Source organism: Sorex fumeus, unplaced genomic scaffold (assembly GCF_029834395.1).
Source record: "Sorex fumeus unplaced genomic scaffold, SorFum_2.1 ptg000030l, whole genome shotgun sequence".
NCBI lineage: Eukaryota > Metazoa > Chordata > Mammalia > Eulipotyphla > Soricidae > Sorex > Sorex fumeus.
The window spans coordinates 18,313,535-18,330,832 of record NW_026606087.1 but is presented as its reverse complement, the minus strand read 5'-3'; the positions used below and the strand labels follow the sequence as shown (position 1 = coordinate 18,330,832).

The 17,298-nt window shown below is 43.0% G+C and overlaps 1 protein-coding gene across 1 annotated transcript in view; it reads left to right on the top strand.

Annotated features, from left to right (window-relative positions):
- C2CD3 (C2 domain containing 3 centriole elongation regulator) overlaps positions 1 to 17,298 on the top strand; it is a 133,754-nt gene that overhangs the window by 80,637 nt on the left and 35,819 nt on the right. The window contains exons 25-26 of the mRNA XM_056115984.1: positions 8,423 to 8,561; positions 12,844 to 12,908. Of these exons, the coding sequence (XP_055971959.1) occupies positions 8,423 to 8,561; positions 12,844 to 12,908 (204 nt within the window). The remainder of the gene's footprint in view (positions 1 to 8,422; positions 8,562 to 12,843; positions 12,909 to 17,298) is intronic.

The following is a 17,298-nucleotide window of genomic DNA, read 5'->3' as shown; positions in this document are numbered from 1 at the left end:
TTCCAGTCCAGTAATCATTTTCTTAAAGATCAGAGCTGTATCTCAGTGGTAGAACATATGTGTGAGATCTGAGTCCAATCTCCAGCACAATCCACTGCCCTCAAAAAGGAAAATTAGAGAACAGTAGCATGAACTCAACTAGAACTAGATGATGAGGTTTCAGAGTGACTATGGATGGACAGTAATGATTCTTCTCTTCCTGCCATAACCAATGACAAGCCCCCAAACCCACCTGATACCCTGCCCGTCCCCTCCTTCACCCTGTCCCAACCACACACACTGTTAGCCTTGTCTGGAATATGTGTCAGTGGACTCCTGCCTCGGGACCATTGGATCAGATTCTCCTCTGATTGCAGTGTTTGTCCCATTGGACCCAACTGACATCACTTTGCCTCCTGAAGGTCAGTATATTTTAACAGTGTTTTCTCTCTTTCCTAGAAGGAAAAAAAAAAAAAAACAAGTCTAACCAAGACAGGGGATTTTGTTGTGTTTTGTTTACTGCTGATTCCCAAATACTAAAACTATGTCTAGCAAATACTAAGCAGTACTTTTTATCACTACGTATTAATTGAAATGGATAAATATGAGGCTTTGCTCAAAAGCCTTCTCTTCCGCCAGGTAAGATAGATATAGATGTGTACAGTTCCCTGAGCATTGCCAGGAGTAATCCCTGTCCACCACCAGGTGTGGCCCAAACAACCAAAAGCAACTTTGCTCCCTCCTTGTATTTCCTCCCTTCTTTTATTTCTTTCTACACCTCTCAGGAAAGTTGTTTATGGTAAATTTAGAGTAAGTCACAGATTAAGGGATATATTCAGTAAATACTTAACGAGTTCCCACTGTGTCCAGTTTAGAGTACAGAATTGCAACCCTATATTTAAAGTGCCTGCCACTTTTTCTCCCTTTTCACTACCACCTTGCTGATTTTGGCCTCGAAGCGTAGACAAACAGAATAGCACTCACAATGCTTGCGATTTCCAGTGTCTTTTTCATTCTGCCAGAGATCATATGGCAGATTGACAAATTATATCTCCAAGACAACCTTGTGTCTCCAAGTATAAAATACTTTGCTGCAGGGGCTGGAGCAATAGCACAGTGGGTAGGGCATTTGCCTTGCATGCGACCAACCCGGGTTTGATTCTCAACATGCCATATGGTCCCCCTGAGCACCACTAGGAGTAATGTCTAGTGCATGAGCCAGGAGTAACCCCTGTGCATCGCCAGGTATGACCCAAAAAGCAAATAATTTAATTTCATTAAATACTTTGCTACAGTCTCAGTAGCAAAGCAAGTACATATGGATCTCATCCTCTTTCCTGCTTCATCTCTGACTATTTCACACTTTTTTGCCAATGGCTTATTCGCCTTCATACTTCCATCCCTTTGCCCATACTGTTAACATCTGTCCAGATGCCTTTCCTTTCCTTTCTAACCTGGTAAACATTGCCCTCATCCTTAAAGAGTAGACTAAAATGAGAGCAGTACATTGAAGCCTCCAGACCATCCCTTTTGGTGAAAAGCCTTTCTCTTTCCCTCCAGATTTCCCCATCCTACCTTCTCACCCCCTTCACATAATTTGCTACTCTGTAATGACATAGCTGTTAATGTGTCTCCTCTCCTGGGCTGTTCCCTAGGGACTCTGTGTTGTTATTTCTATCTTGCAGCACCTTGAGCTTCAAAACATAGCTAAGCAAATGTCCTCATGTTTGTGAGTATGATACTTAATACCTTATATCCCTGGTATGATGAGACATCTGTGAATCACTTGTCACCTCTCCTCTTTCTGTTGACACAGCTCAGAGAAAACACCAGGATGCACAGCTGACTTTGAGAAGCTCTTGTCTTCTGATTCCCACCATGCAGTGATGGGCTCATGTAGTCATTCCCCTCTCCTCCTGAGACATTGCTGTGTCGGTTGGCAGTGATATGGAGCCTTCCCCTCATCTATCTCAGTTGGAAATCAGAAGACTGGGTTCTGGTCCTAGCAGAACCATTAACTTGCTTTGTAACTCTGGGTAAAACTTGTTCCCTTTTTTTCTTTTTCTTTTTTAAATGTAGGAGTAATGCTGTTTATTCAGCCACTGATTAAACTGACTAAAGCAGACTCCACAATACTTTTTTAATTTTTCAAATTTCATAAAGTTGTTCACAGTAATTGTTTACATTTCAACACCAGTCGCACAACTGTTATACCTTCCATCACCATTATTTCAAATTTTCCCACCACTACCCAAGTCTGCCCCATCGGCAGATGCTAAATAATTTATTTTGTATTCCTTGTTATGAATAGTATGAGATGTCATGCAGCCACAAAAGCAGCCACGTGCTTCAGGAATTATAAAATGTTTTAAATATTTGGGGTCCGGAGGCATCTCTGCGGCGTGCTACTCTCTTCCAATATTCATTTGTGAGTCTCTGAATCATGGCTGTTAATGTGCTTAAATGACATGCTTTTGATCTCTTATAAGATTTATTTATGGGTGTCTGAAGCAAGGCTGGTAAATGAGCTTGTATAGCTGAGCCGGGGGTGGTTTGTGGGTATGACTCCCACATACCTAACATTGGGCCATTTAATTTACCAGGAAATTTGGTCCCAAGTTATTGGGGTCCAGCCAGATGCGCAGCGGCAATTTTGGGGTATCAGGAAGCCTAAAGGCACCATCAGGCTCCTGATGCAACTCACCCTGCAGGTATAGGTTGATCTACTGGCAGCACCACACACCCATTGTTCCTTTTTTCCTTAGTGTGGTGTCCAACAAGCTTGCCTCTGAGGTCGTCTTCTGTGCTCAGCCTCTAAGGAAACACAGCAATGGGCAGCATGTGTGGGCCTATCCATCAGTTACAGTTTGTCAGCACTTATGAAAAGAGATACTCCCTTAATATCCACATTGATTTCATCCTGCATTCAACAGTATTCTCAGTCTGTCTTTCTCTCTCATTTGATGAAAGCCTCTTTCGTAGAACAGGAGTGTTGGGTATCAAACCCAGATCTTCATACACAAGTGACATCTGCAAGGCCATTGAGCCATTTCCTGGGCCTGAATCCTCTTCCTCAAGGAAGGAAACTAGTTCTTTAGTGCACAGCTGCGTGCTGATGGTTCACAAACATCTCTGAACTCTGAACTTTGCCCTCAGCAAAGCTTAAACCCAGGACAGCAGGCCTGGTTTTGAGAAAAACAAAACTCCCTGAATACCCTGGATACTATTTTCAGAAAAGGTTCTGGGGAACCTTTCTTTAAAAATCAGCATTGAGCTGGAACGGGTAGGGCATTTGCCTTGCACACGGCTGACTCAGGTTCAATCCCCAGAATCCCATATAGTCCCCCAAGCACCGCCAGGAGTAACCCCTGTGCATCACCGGGTGTGACCCAAGAAGCCAAAACATAAAAATAAATAAAAATCAGCATTAATGCCAGAGTGATAGTCCAGTAGGTAAGGCTGTTGCCTTGCATGCGGCCAACCCAGATTTGATCCCCAGCATCCCATATGGTCCCCTTGAGATGCTGGATTGACCCCTAAGTGCAGAACCAGGAGTAAGTCCTGAGCACCGCCAGGTGTGACCCAAAATAAACAAACAAAAAAAATCAATGTCAGTATTTTCATGATTTGTATACTAAGACTGACAGGGCAGGTGTCTTCTTTTGTAAATGAGTCAGCTGAGAAACAGTTTGCAGTGATTTGAGGTGATTACATAAGTTAGAACCGGTAAAAACCAAAATTATTTTGTGGATCTTGAGGCATTGGCATCTTTAACCTATCCTGGCAGGGATTAGTCGCTCCCTTTTCCATTCCCAGAGTCCTCTGTGCTTTTGGTGTATTCTTTCTTCTTACAGTGTTATAATTATCTGACTGTGTTCATCTCCCCAGATCAGGAGCCAGAAAATCTGACTCATCTGTGCCTCTGACATAGAGAGGCAGGGAATTTAGCTTAATGTAACTGGACTAAATTTTTAATAATTATGAAATTGGGCATTTATTGAAGGGAAACTCTTAGTATGACAATTAACTCAAATGATTATAATGAAGAAGAAAGCCCAGAAAATTGTGGACACTTAAGGAGTCCAGGATAATCACAGTGTTAGAACATCAGACACCAAACATCTGGTGAGCATCTCACTTTACCTCTCTCTTCCTCGTTTTCATTACGTATGAAATAGAGAACCCCTGTAGTGTAAGCAGGCCCAAGCAGGCCTATCTTGTCTTGGGATGGTATCTGCACAAGTTCAAGTGTAAGAAAACAGCTTGTATGTTATAAAGTGTTGTCCAAATATAAGAGGTTGTTTCCATTGGTTCTGTTTTGTTTTTGTTTCGGAGACATACCTCCAGTTGTGCCTGGGGGCCCATGTAATGCTAGAGATCGAATTTGGGGTTCCTCCATACAAAGCATGAACTACATCCCTTTGAGCTATCTCCCCCACCCAAGAGGTTGTTATTTTTGTTTATTTTGCTTTTTTAGTTTTTAGAACCACCCTTGGCAGTGCTCAGGACTTAACTCTTGGCTCTGCACTCAGGTGTCAGCTCCTAGCAGTGCTCAGGATGGAGTGCTGGGATCAAACTCAGATTGACTGGGTGTAAGGCAAGTGCCTTACCTGCTCTCCTAGACTCTCCAGCCCCAAGGGGTTGTTATTTTAATCTTCTTAAAACAATTATACTTGATCGTAAAACTGCTGTTGATACATATGTAAAACAGGAAATTCAGTGAAAACACAATAAAACCTTAAAGCTAATTCACCTCTCATTTTTTTAAGTGCTCTCAGCATGTGTCCCAACCGCATGGGAGGTCTGGTGGCTTTCTTCCCACCTGCCTCCCAAAGTGTTTCTGAACTTGACCTTTTTCAGAAGTGTAAGCAGGCCCAACAGACTTTCCATCCACCCGCCCCAGCCAGAGAAACCTGATAGACCTGCTCACCCAAGCAGATTTCTTTGTCACCTGCCTGTTTGGCTGGAGTGTTTCTGTTCCGCACTGAGAGAGGAACAGTTTTCTTCCAGTGTCATAATAATAGTTTGGTGTCAAGGACTTTAGCAAATAACTTCAAAAATAACTAACCTCCACCTGCATGGTTGGGAGGAAGAGCGATATGAGAGAGAGGTCTGAGCAGTACCAGAACATACTTGGAATGGGCGGAGAAACTTCACAGTTGTCAGTGCTCAGGGGCTACTGCCCCCGGTGCTCAGGAACCATGAGGTACCACACATGAAACCCAGAGAGTCCTAGAACTTTGTCCAGAAGTGACTTGGGAATAGATGCTTCAGAGGAAACTGCTGCCCAGAGAGCCAAATTAAAGGACCCGGATGTCACAGTACATCTGCAGTGTACCTAGGAAGCCTCTGCTAAACTGTCTTCACCGCCTCTGGTAGCCACAGGAGAATTTCCAGATGTTTAATAAAGAGCCTTTACCTGCTCTGCGCTCAAGGAACTCACAGCTTAGTGATGGCAACAAAGACACAGATTATTATACACTGCTATAGATGCTGAGTAACACAGAGGCTCAGGGAGAGATCATCTTTACTTACCAGGAGAAGTGGCTGTATGGGCCTGGAGAAACCTGGCACTACATAGGTAGAAAGCAAATATTTGGCTCATATGCTGCCTGAGCCCATGTGTGCCTACGCCCATGTGGCTGAGCACATGTGGTGCCCAAGCGCATGTGTCGCCCGCATCTCCCCTCTTGAGATGTGTACTTTCATGCTTTCGCGTTTCTTTCTCTCTCTCTCTCTCTCTCTCTGAGTCTCTCTCTCTCTCTCTGAGTCTCTCTCTCACCCTCTCTCTCTCTTCCTCCGCACCTAAAAATCCTCCAAATAAAATCTATTTGTTTAAAAAAAAAAAAGCAAATATTTAGAATCTACATTTTGAATTTGTTCTGTTTATTGGTATTGCCCAAAGTATGGGATACTGCGCCCCCACCCCACAACTCCCAGAAGGGATTCTGAACAGCTGGGGGGGGGGGGGGGGGGCAAAATGGCTTCAGCGCAGATTGGGTGTGCTTGATTTCTCTTTGTTCCCTTAAAGAAGGTAGATTTCAGGATAATAGATAGTTCTGGTGTTAAGGCACTTGCCTCGCACTCTCCCAGCTCCTGTTCGATCCCTTGCACTGCGTGTGGTCCCCTGAGCCTCCCAGGAGTGAGCCCTGAGCACTGAGACAGGAGTAAACCCTGAGCACCACTGAGAATGCCCAAGCCAGAAAAAAAAGAGGAAAAACAAGGAGGAGATAGATTTTTTTTTCCTTCTGTATAGGTGGTTGTAGATGAAAAGAGTTTGGGAACCGTTACTCAAAAGATCATATAAATCATTCCTGAAACATACTAGTTTCTTCTCTGTTTCCTTCACCTATAATCCTATTACTTACAAGGGGCTGGAGTGTTAGCACAGCAAGTAGGGCGTTTGCCTTGCACACAGCTGACCCGAGTTCGGTTCCCAGCATCCCCTATGGTCCCCGAGCATCGCCAGGGGTAATTCCTGAGAGCAGATCCAGGAGTAACCCCTCAGCATCACCGGGTGTGACCCAAAAAGGCCAAAAAAAAAAAATCCTGTTACAGTATTTTAAACCTGAATGGCATCTTAGAGAATGCAGTACTAGTCTATATTACATATAAACTATCATTCAGCACTGTCCAAAAACCCTTTGTACTCTTATGAAAATGTCCTGTATACTGTGCAGTATAACAACCACTAGTCACAGCACAGTCGACCATATCCACATGTTAACCAAGATCACGTGGCCGCCCACCTATGAGATGGTCAGGTGGACGTCAAAAGACCCTGAACAATCGATTTGAGGCTCTTCATGTTCCTAGAACGAGCAGATGCCGTTGGGCTACACTACCATGCAACAGGGACGAATGGAGACATTACTGGTGCCTGCTCAAGCAAATCGATGAGTAACGGGATATCAAGTGATCGAGTCACATATGACCATTGACCTCTTGGAATCGGTTAGCACTGCTGGAGTCCCTGCTAGCGCAGCCCCCAAGCCGTCCGGGAGGGGTAACCTGTGAGAAAGCTCCAGGGAACCCTAGAGGCAAACGCTTCGGATACTGAGTCCAAGCTCTCACAAAGGACTGAGACCAGGGGAGCTAATGTTTCCCAGAGAATAGTATAGATTAATAATCGATTAATAATTTACCATTCACCAGGCTTGAGGATGTGGGTTGCCTTTGAAATATAAGCTTTGTTTAAAGAGCTTAGAGAGCCCCCCCCCAAAAAAACTGCACATAGCCCACGTAACCATTAATTCTCCTTTTCATTGCTCTTCCCTTTTGCCTTGTCCTGCATGCACTGCATTCCTTTTGCTTGCCCTGAATAAACATGTCTATTGACCATCAGTCATAGACAGCAGTATAATTGGTTCTTCGTGCCAGGCTCCCTATGCTGTTGGACGATACAGCTACAACTAAGAAACTAAATTTTCTCTTCTGGAAAGTTGAGAGAGAATGGGCCACGCCTAAAGGTTTTGGATCAGACCTGGTTGTGCTCAGGGTCTGCTCCTGGCTTTGTACTCAGATTGCACTCTTCGTGATACTCAGGAGACCATCTGTGGTACCAGGGATTGAACCAGGGCCAGCCATATGCAATACAAGTACCTTAGCAGCTGTACTATCTCTCTGACTCAGGACTAAATGTTTATGCTCCTTAATTTTTGTTTAACAGTCACATGTACTTGTGTGTCTTGGTAGACCGCTCAGTTTGTTATCTAGTATGGCATTCATCTTCATTTTACATGTGACTTCCTGAAAGTTTAATTGTTAATTGACATACGTTGCCTACTGTTGTTTTATTTTTTTTTTTAATTTTTATTAGTGAAACACCATGAGGTACTACTGTTGTTTTAATCTGTGTTTTAAGAGGTGCCGGTATTATATGCCCTATTGAGGGAATCTGTAATCTAGGAAGTTCTTGCTTCAGGTCCCATGGAGTATACAACAGAGCTGATGATTGATCATCTGATTCTCTTTAAGTCCTGGACTCTGTAATTGTCTTTTGCCTGTCAACCTGCCCATCCTTCCATAACATACGAGGAGATGGGAGAGTCATTTCTCACTGAGGGGTATTTATGAATTGAGCTTTGGAAGAAAAGACACTGGAATAATTTTTTGGGGGGGTCACACCCGGCGATGCATAGGGGTTACTCCTGGCTCTGCACTCAGAAATTACTCCTGGCGGTGCTTGGGGGACCATATGAGATGCTGGGAATCGAACCCGGGTCAGCCTCATGCAAGGCAAACACTGTACCCACTGTGCTATGGCTCCAACCCTGACACTGGAATAATTTTTGATACAGGAAATAGCTTAAGCAAAGACCCAAAGGTAGGGTCAGAGACCCAAAGGAAACTAGTAATAAATCTGCTTATATATGCATCATGGGATGCTGCCAGAATATCATTTGGGGGTATCCTAAAGTCACTCCTCTCTGTTCTGTTTCAGGGAGCCCCTTGACCAAGCGAAAAGTATCAGTGCCCAGTTGCTGTGTGTCCTTTGTGACAGCTGAGGAGCCATCACCTGTCTACACCCACGTGATTGAAAACACTGATTCTCCCATTTGGAATTTTCAACAGCAGTCGAGGTTTGTATTTTATGATTTTTCTATCTGCCTTCCAGAATCTCTCATTTATTTCAAGAGGCAAACTCAAAACAAGAAATGTAACTGACACAACCATTTTTTTTTTAATTTTTTTATTTTTTTTTTCCCTTTATTTTATTTTATTTTTTTTAAAGTTGTAGATTTACAATTTTTTGTGCTTTGGTTTCAATTATACAATGATCAGATACCCATCCCTCCACCAGTGCCCATTTTCCACCACCAGGGATAATATCCCTCCCACCCCCATTCCCCCATCCCCCCTGTCTCTGTGGCAGGGCAATCCCCTGTGTTCTCTCTCTCCTTTTGTGTGTTGTGGTCTGCAAAAGAGGCATTGAGTGGCAAACATGTTCAGTCCATAGTCTACTTTCGACATGCATCTCCCCTCCTGGGAGGATCCTCCAAACATCCTTTATTTGGTGCTCCCTTCTCAATCTGAACTGCCCTTTCCTCTAGGATACCCGGCTGGCCTCTAAGTTATGGAGTATCCTCCTGGTGCTGATCTCAGCTATTCTTGGGTATTAATCTCATACTTTGTTACTTTATATCCCCCAGATGAATGCAATCTTTCTATGTCTATCCCTCTCTTTCTGACTCATTTCGCTTAGCATGATACTTTCCATATTGTACCACTTGTATGTAAATTTCATGACTTCATCTTTTCTAAGAGCTACATAGTACTCCATTGTGTAGATGTACCAAAGTTTCTTTAACCAGTCATCTGTTCTTAGGCATTCAGGTTTCTTCCAGTTTCTGGCTATTGTAAAGAGTGCTGCAATGAACAAACAAGTGCAGATGTCACTTCGACTATACATTTTTGCCTCTCTGGGATATATTCCCAGGAGTGGTATTGCTGGGTCAAATGGGAGCTCAATTTCTAATTTTTTGAGAATCGTCCATACTGTTTTCCAGAAGGGCTGAACCAGTCGACATTCCCACCAACAGTGAAGGAGTGTCCCTTTCTCGCCACATCCACGCCAGCATCGGTTGCTTTTGTTCTTTTGAATGTGGGCCAGTCTCTGAGGTGTGAGATGGTATCTCATTGTGGTTTTGATCTGCATCTCCCTGATGATTAATGATGTAGAGCATTTTCTCATGTGCTTTTTTGCCATTCGGATTTCTTCTTTGAGAAAGTTTCTGTTCATTTCATTGCCCCATTTTTGGATGGGGTTGGCTGTTTTCTTCTTGTGGAGTTTAACCAGTATTTTGTATATCCTGGATATCAACCCCTTGTCAGATGTGTATTCGGTGAATATCCCTTCCCATTCTGTAGACTGTCTTTGTATTTTGGTCACTGTTTCTTTGGAGGTGCAGAAGCTTCTTAGTTTAAGATAGTCCCATTTATCTATCTCTGTTTTCACTTGTTCGGCCAGTGGCATGGCATCTTTGAAGATACCATTAGCTTCAATGTCATGGAGGGTTTTGCCAACTTTATCTTCAATGTACCTTATGGTTTCTGGTCTGATGTTGAGGTCTTTAATCCATTTTGATCTTACTTTTGTACATGGTGTTAGGCAGAGTTCTGAGCCTATTTTTTTGCATGTAGCCGTTGACACAACCATTTTGAGCAGACCTGAAAAATAACTTTTCCTAACATGCAGCTATGTAATCCTAGTGCTTATAAATTCACATTAAGCAGTGGTTTAAAGGTCTTGCTTTGGTCTTTTAACTCAGTCCAACGGAAAACTTACGCAGTGAAGATGTTCTTTGTGCTCGGCTCTGTTCTAAGCACTCAAGTTGAAGACTTAACATGCTGTAGGTATTGAGGACTTCATGCTCATTCTGCGGAAAATATAAATGAAAAAGTGCAATAAAATGTGACAGGTGCAGAGTTAGAATGACAGTACAGCTGGTAAGGTGTTCACCTTGCACACGTGGCCAATGTTACTTTGATCCCTGGCATCCCATATGGTCCTCCATGCACCACTAGGAGTAATTCCTGGATGCAGAGCCAGAAGTAACCCGGGAGCATTGCAGGCTGGGACCCAAAAAGCCAAAAAAAAAAAAAGAGAGAGAGAGAGAAAACAAAATTTTTAAAAAACTGTAAGGGTACATTAATATAAGTGAAAATGATGCTGGTGGAGCTCAGAAAGCTTATTTAGAACCATCTAGATGTTCAGGGAGAATGTTCTTAAACACCTCAACTAAATATCAAAAATGTAAGGTTACCTAAATGAAGACAGCAGAAAGAATCTCACGCAAGACTGTGGGTTATAGCATCCTTGGGAAAGATTGTAACGGAAAAAGCCTGGGCTTTGATACTAGAAAAATTTGAACTCCTTTCTTTTCTATTCGATAACTGTGTAAGGCAAATTAAATAACATCTCTGAGTCTCAGGTTCCTCATCTGTATGGTGGGAATAATGTCACAGGGTTATCACGAGGTCCAAGTTAAGTGACTCTTAGGAAAACTACCTCAGACATAGTAGGTGCACCACAAATATTAGCTCTCTTTGGGAGGACTCAGAAAAGGGGGTCTGGGAAGATGGGGTGTTGGGAGGCCAGAGCCCGGAGGGTGTTTACCTTCATGCAGCGAATCCAGGTTCAATCCCTGGCATCCCGTATGGTCCCCCAAGCCCACCACGAATGATTCCTCATTGCAGAGCCAGGAGTAACCCCTGAGCATCACAGGTATAAGTATAAGGGTGCCCTGCCAATCTTGTTGCCATGCTGTTTGGAGTTAGGGGCTTGGAATAGCAGCTCACTGCGGTGCTTGTTTCTGTTAACGTATGTCATCATTAAAACTAAGTTTTGGGGCCGGATTGAGAGTAGAGCTGGTAAGGTGCCTTGCACACGATCGACCCAGGTTCTATCCCTGGCATACTCCATGGTCTCCTGAGCCCTGCCAAAACTAAGCCCTGCACACGGTCCCAGAACAAACAGGTCAATTTTTTTTAATTGTCAATTCAGTCACTACTTATTATTGCTATTTTCTTTACTCTGTATCACCTTTTATGAAGTTTTATTCTCGTCCACCAACAGTAGCCACATGCTCTGTGTGATACCCTTTCCATTCCTAATTGAGCTTGAACACTTCCTCACATGTTTGTTGCTTTGAAATTTGAGAGACAATTCAGCACTGTGTATGGTAAACCACTGAAAATTCGAGAAATTCTCACCATAGAAGCCAAAGTCCTCAATCTAATATCAAATGTCTCAAAAGGCAGAAGACGAGAGGGTTGAGCTTCTAAGTGGAAATGATTTGTTCTTTCAGACCCTCAAAACTTGATGAAGCAGTAGTAACAGTCTCCTAACTTCATCTCTTCTCTTTGCCTATTGAGACTTTGGGTCTCAAAGGTTATATAGTTTGTTGATAGCAGGGGCAAGATTACAAGAAAAATGAATAACGGCAGGTAGATATTATCCCATTTAAAGCTAAGAAAACAATGACTCGAAGACAGTGCTCAGGGGCTCCGCTGATAACAAGAGAGTTGCACGGTACACATCTGAGCATTGAGCCTCCCAGGGGTCATGAGGAACAGGCTGTTCAGTTCCCCAGTCATGTCTGGGGAAGGCAGCTAAATTTCTTGGTCTTCTGCGGTTCTGTCTTCATTGCCAGCACTTAAAAATCTTTGTCATTTAAAGCTGTACCGTGCACATCATACAAAATGCATTAGCGGTGCTCAGGGAATTCCAAATTAGCTTCTGAATCTAGTATGAGAGTTGGGCACTTATTATCTTGGTACATTTCCTCTACATGGTGTGACTTTGAAGTCAGTCAAACTAAAATTCAGCTTCCAACCTTGCCACGTACTTTTATGTGACCTTGAGCAAATCACTTCGCATCTCAGAGCCCCGCTTCATCATCTGTAGAATAGAATAATGCCCCTGTCTGGGTTTCTGTGCAGATTACAGATACACAAAGCACTTGGCAGCATATCCAGCTCCCGCCAATGTCTTCTACTCCCTCCTCCTCCTGTCTGTTCATCCCCACCCCAGTACCTTAGGAAGAAATCTTATCTGCTCTGTTTATTGCATGCTGAGCACTTTACGTGTTCCCTCCCTTGTCTTGATCAAGTATTTGAAGGCAAGGTGCAGGACACTGCATCAGGGGAGAGTTCTTGTTTGCCTGCTTCAGGTTCTTTGCTAGTTCCTTCATCTCTGAGCTTCCATCCCTCATTTAAACTGTGAAGATTAAAATACATCCTAATTAAAAGGGAACTGATAGGAAAGGGCTTCACCAGCTACAAAATATTCTCCAAGTCTTAAGTATCATTCTACAAAACTTTCATATTCTGTTCATTTATGGTGGATGTTTTTCTTAATAGGCTATCGAAAGAGCTTCTTCTGGATCCAAAACAAACACTGGTCTTCAAAGTTTGGCATAAAGGAGGTATGCACTCTGTTCTGTAAATATCTACCTGGTTATAAGTAAACTCATATCCTGTAAACAAATTTCTTTGTTTAATCAAGTAAAATCTTGGCACTTTTGGTGCTGGAAATGTTTTTTTATGTGCTGAAGTGTTAAAGGAAATCTCAGTCATTCTCCTATGTATTATAATTACAGAAATCATATTATTTTAGGGGCCAGAGTGATAGTATAATGGGTAGGGTGTTTGCATTGCACACAGCCAACCTGGGTTCAATCCTTGACATCCCACATGGTCCCCTGAGCACTGCCTGGAGTAATTCTTGAGTGTAGAGCCAGGAATAACCTCTGAGCATTGCCCGTGTGGCCCAAAACATGAAACAAAATCATACTATTTTGTTTGAATTAGGTACAGGAATCCAAATGCATTTATACATTCGAATCATTCCAGTTGTATAGACACTTATAAATAACAGCTGGCCCTATACATGTGATTTTATTTTATATTTGTATTACGATGTTTTGCCTTCTGTGAATGCTGGCTTATTAACCAAAACCCTAGCTTTTTCAGTCCTTGCATAAAAAAATGGCTCTCATAATTTGTCTTTCCTTGGGTTTTATATGTGGGGTGTGTGTGGGGAGGGGGGTCTGTATGTGAAGCACCATAGTTGTTAAAAGAAATTTAGAAAGATGTGAGGGGAGAGAAGGAGAGAGAACCATGTTCAAGAGAGACCATGGGCTTGAAAAAGCCAACAAGCAAACAAGCTTGTCCTTTCTTGTTTTTAAGAACCTCCCAAGAAAAGAGATGCTGACCTCCTAGTCTGTAGCCTAGTTTTGTTGTACTACCATTTATTAAGAGGTATAATAGAGCACAGACTCTGCAGCCACATTCTTGGGAATCAGGTTCCATTTCTACCCCTTACTATGTAGTCTTAATACAGGAAAGTAAGTGCCCATTCAGGACCAAACTTTACATCCCGATCTGGGTACCATGTTTCTTGAACCCACACAAGAAAGGAAAGGGAAGGGAAGGGGAGAGGAGGGGAGGGAAGGAGAAGGGAAGAGGTGGCTAAAGTAGAGGAGAGAAGGGGAGGGAAGAGATATTAAAAGCAGTAGTACATGCTCTAAGAATAAGCATGCTGGCATATTTCAGAAAGAGTAGCACCATCTCTACCCAAATGTCTAGTTTATATAGATAAAGAAAAAGGCAGATCACTTAGGGGTGGAATATTCATGATTTTTCAGGAATGGAGGAGGGCTCTGGGGTGAAGGTTTTAAGGACTCAAGGTACCATCAGATTCTGACCATACTTGGTCATTTTCTCGGCTTGTCGTGGCAATTGTAAACTGTCATGGCACAAGTGGGTTTTGTCCATCCGTCTCCTGCTTCTTCATCCCCAGTTCTTTTGGCTCTAACCAGTACACCACACTTCAAGAGCCTGGTACTTATTAAACACCATCTCAGATTTTGTTGATTTTATTAGTGAATGGCAGTGTGCTCTAATCTGAGTTAAAGATGATGTTAGTTTGATTTTATAGATGTACTAAGGCCCAAGAAAATTTAGCGATGAAGTGAATATTCGAATCCAATTCAGATTGGTTATTACAACCTTTGCCTTTTATGCTTTACCATACTGATAAGATTGAGTAACTCAAAAGTGAGGAGGCCATCTGACTCTGGCAGCTCCTACACTTTGAAAATGTAACCTTACTAAATAAATCCCTGTAATCTGCGTCCTTTAAAATTCCTGGCACAGACTGGTTTCCAACCCTTCCGTTGTTTGGAATCACCTACAACAATTTTCATTCTCCAGTGGTGAGTTTCAGAGCTAATGCAAAAGCCTAATAAGGATCGTGAATAAAGGACATGACTTACAGTCTGACCTGCTGTGCTTTCTGTTTGCCAGCAAGCCTGTGACTCTGGCCTTGATGATCATCTCATGCCCAGGGTTCACTTGCTGCCCCCCTCATTCCTGTCCAATCTCAAATGCAACAGGCACTGATAACTCCCACAGTCAATACAAGGGCTTCCAGCTGCTTTTAACTGTGCTTCGATGTTCTCTCTTGCTTTCTATTCTCTCTAAGAGATTATCAAGCAGGCCAGAGTTTGCTTCCATTCAGCAATTACTTTTACAGGAAAAATCGAGTACGCTTTGGTCTCAGACAAATCTGGATTCAAATTTTGGCTTAGCTATTGCAAGCTATGCTTGAGGTGATGCACTTACAAGCCAGGGCACCTTTGTTTCTTATGAAATTAAAGTAATGGAGGGACTGGAGAGATAGTACAGCGGGAAGGGCACTTGCCTTGCACAAAGCTAACCCAGGTTTCTTCCCCAGGAACCTTTTATTTGTCCCCTGAGCACCACCAGGAGTGATGCCTGAGTGCTGAGCCAGGAGTAACACCTGAAAATTGCCAGGTGTAGCCCAAAAACCAAAACATTCTAAAAATTAGGATAATGGGATATACCCTCAGGGATTTTGGAATGAGAGGTAATATATAAAAAATATTTGTCACATAATTGGAGTATTGTTGGTATCCTGCATACCTTGTGTCATACTCAGCTAGAGCTATTGAAACAGAAAATAATTTTAAGATGTTCCGCACTTTCCAGGACCTCTGGGAAAGTGTTTCCCAGCCTTTTTCCAACTGTAGCCCTTTCTGACCTCGTTTCCTTCCTGTAACCCTCTGCCATGGCCACCATTTATGTGATTTTCACCTTAGGCTCACCTTGTGGCCTGCATGGGGCCATATGGCATCGTTGTTGAGAAATGCTACCCTAGGGAGTCCTGCGTGTTTTTATTGTAAGTGGAGATGAGGAAAATGTCTGGACCAAGTTTTGCTCATCTAGCTCTGTATTTCCATCTATATGGATCCTCTCTTAACTCACAGATGCAGCATATCTAAATTACAAAGGGACTCAAGCCGTAACAAGTTGTATTCAATAAATATCTGAAGCTTGTTCTTTGTGCCCTCGTTCACCCTTGTATCTCTCTTGCTTTTTGTCTCTTTGCTGGCCTATTTCCACTCCAGAGAAGCCTGTGTTTTCTTTTGAACACATACTTCTCTTTTTCTCTCCCTTTGCGTCTTTCTAATAAGTTTCAATAAAAATTTTTCTTGGGGCTGAAAGGATAATTTAAGCAAGTAGGCTTCTTGCCTTGCACATGGCTAACCCTGGTTCAAGCACCAGCTCTCCTGAGCACCACAGGAACTAATTCCTCAGTGCAGAGCCAGGAGTAACCCCAGAACATCACCAGGTATGGCCAGAAAAGGTTTGTTTTTTTTTTTTTAAAGAAAAACTATCTTGCATCACCAAAACAATAAAATAAAATAAATATTTAGTATATGTGCTGCCGAAGTGAGCACAATAAATATTTAAAAATTCCTGTGCGAGATTCCGTGCCCAGTGCTACAGAGAGTAAACTAAAGGACTCTATCTTCATGAGACTTGACCATCTTGTGGGTACACACACCAATACAGCACTGTGTAATCAGGCCAATAGAGGGCGCTCTACTAGGGGCCATCTAACCCAGGTGTCAGAGGAGGGCTTCCTGGAGTATACCTCAGCTGAGAAGTGAGGGAGCAGAATGTGCAGTAGTTGGAGACAGCAGGGAACCATAGCTCTTGTAAAAGAGTCAGATAAAAATTCCAGAACAAAAGCTGTAGGTGGAGATGGTGGGTCATACTTCTAAACTAGATATTAAATTTGGTTCCGGAAGACCTTTGCTTTTCTTAATGTTGTTTTGCTATATTTCTCCTCGAGCATGTTTGGGTGTAGTTCCCTGACATTAGGCAAGCCCCTCAAAGTGTTTCTTAATAGCCACCCCATGGCCCACTCGGAGGAACTCCGAGCAGTTCTAGAATCAAAGCCTGTTCAGACTGAAGGGCCTCTTTACTCTGGTTCAGTACTTGTCACTGGACCCATGAATCTTGAGGCAGAGGAAGTTAAGAGTGTCGTGTTTCCAACTCAGATTGGCTCTCCTGGCACACTGCTGCTTCACCTCACACACCTGGCAGGTCACAGGTGCGTTCAGGTATAAAATCAGGTGGGAAGATGTGTTGCCAGGTGTGAGGAGTTCAAGGGAACATAAAAATAGGAGCAATACTTGCTTCCAGCTTTCATTCAGGTGGGTCCCAGAGAAAAGAAGAGCCAGCCGTGCAAGCTTTCAGACAGAGAGTGACATGTCCACTGTCACCAGCATTGAGCTCCAGACACTGAGGGAAGTTCCTTTCCAGCATGTACACCCCTTTATTTAGAAGCTGGCAACTGACAGTGGGGTTCATGTTCGGTGGATTCAACTTTCGGTGTTTTTGTGTAAAGGATGGAGCCTGTACGAAGTTGGAACGTGTCTTGATTATTGTCCCCAGCTAATTTCATATCAAATGAGTGGACAAGTGAGTCTGAGAACAAGGGTC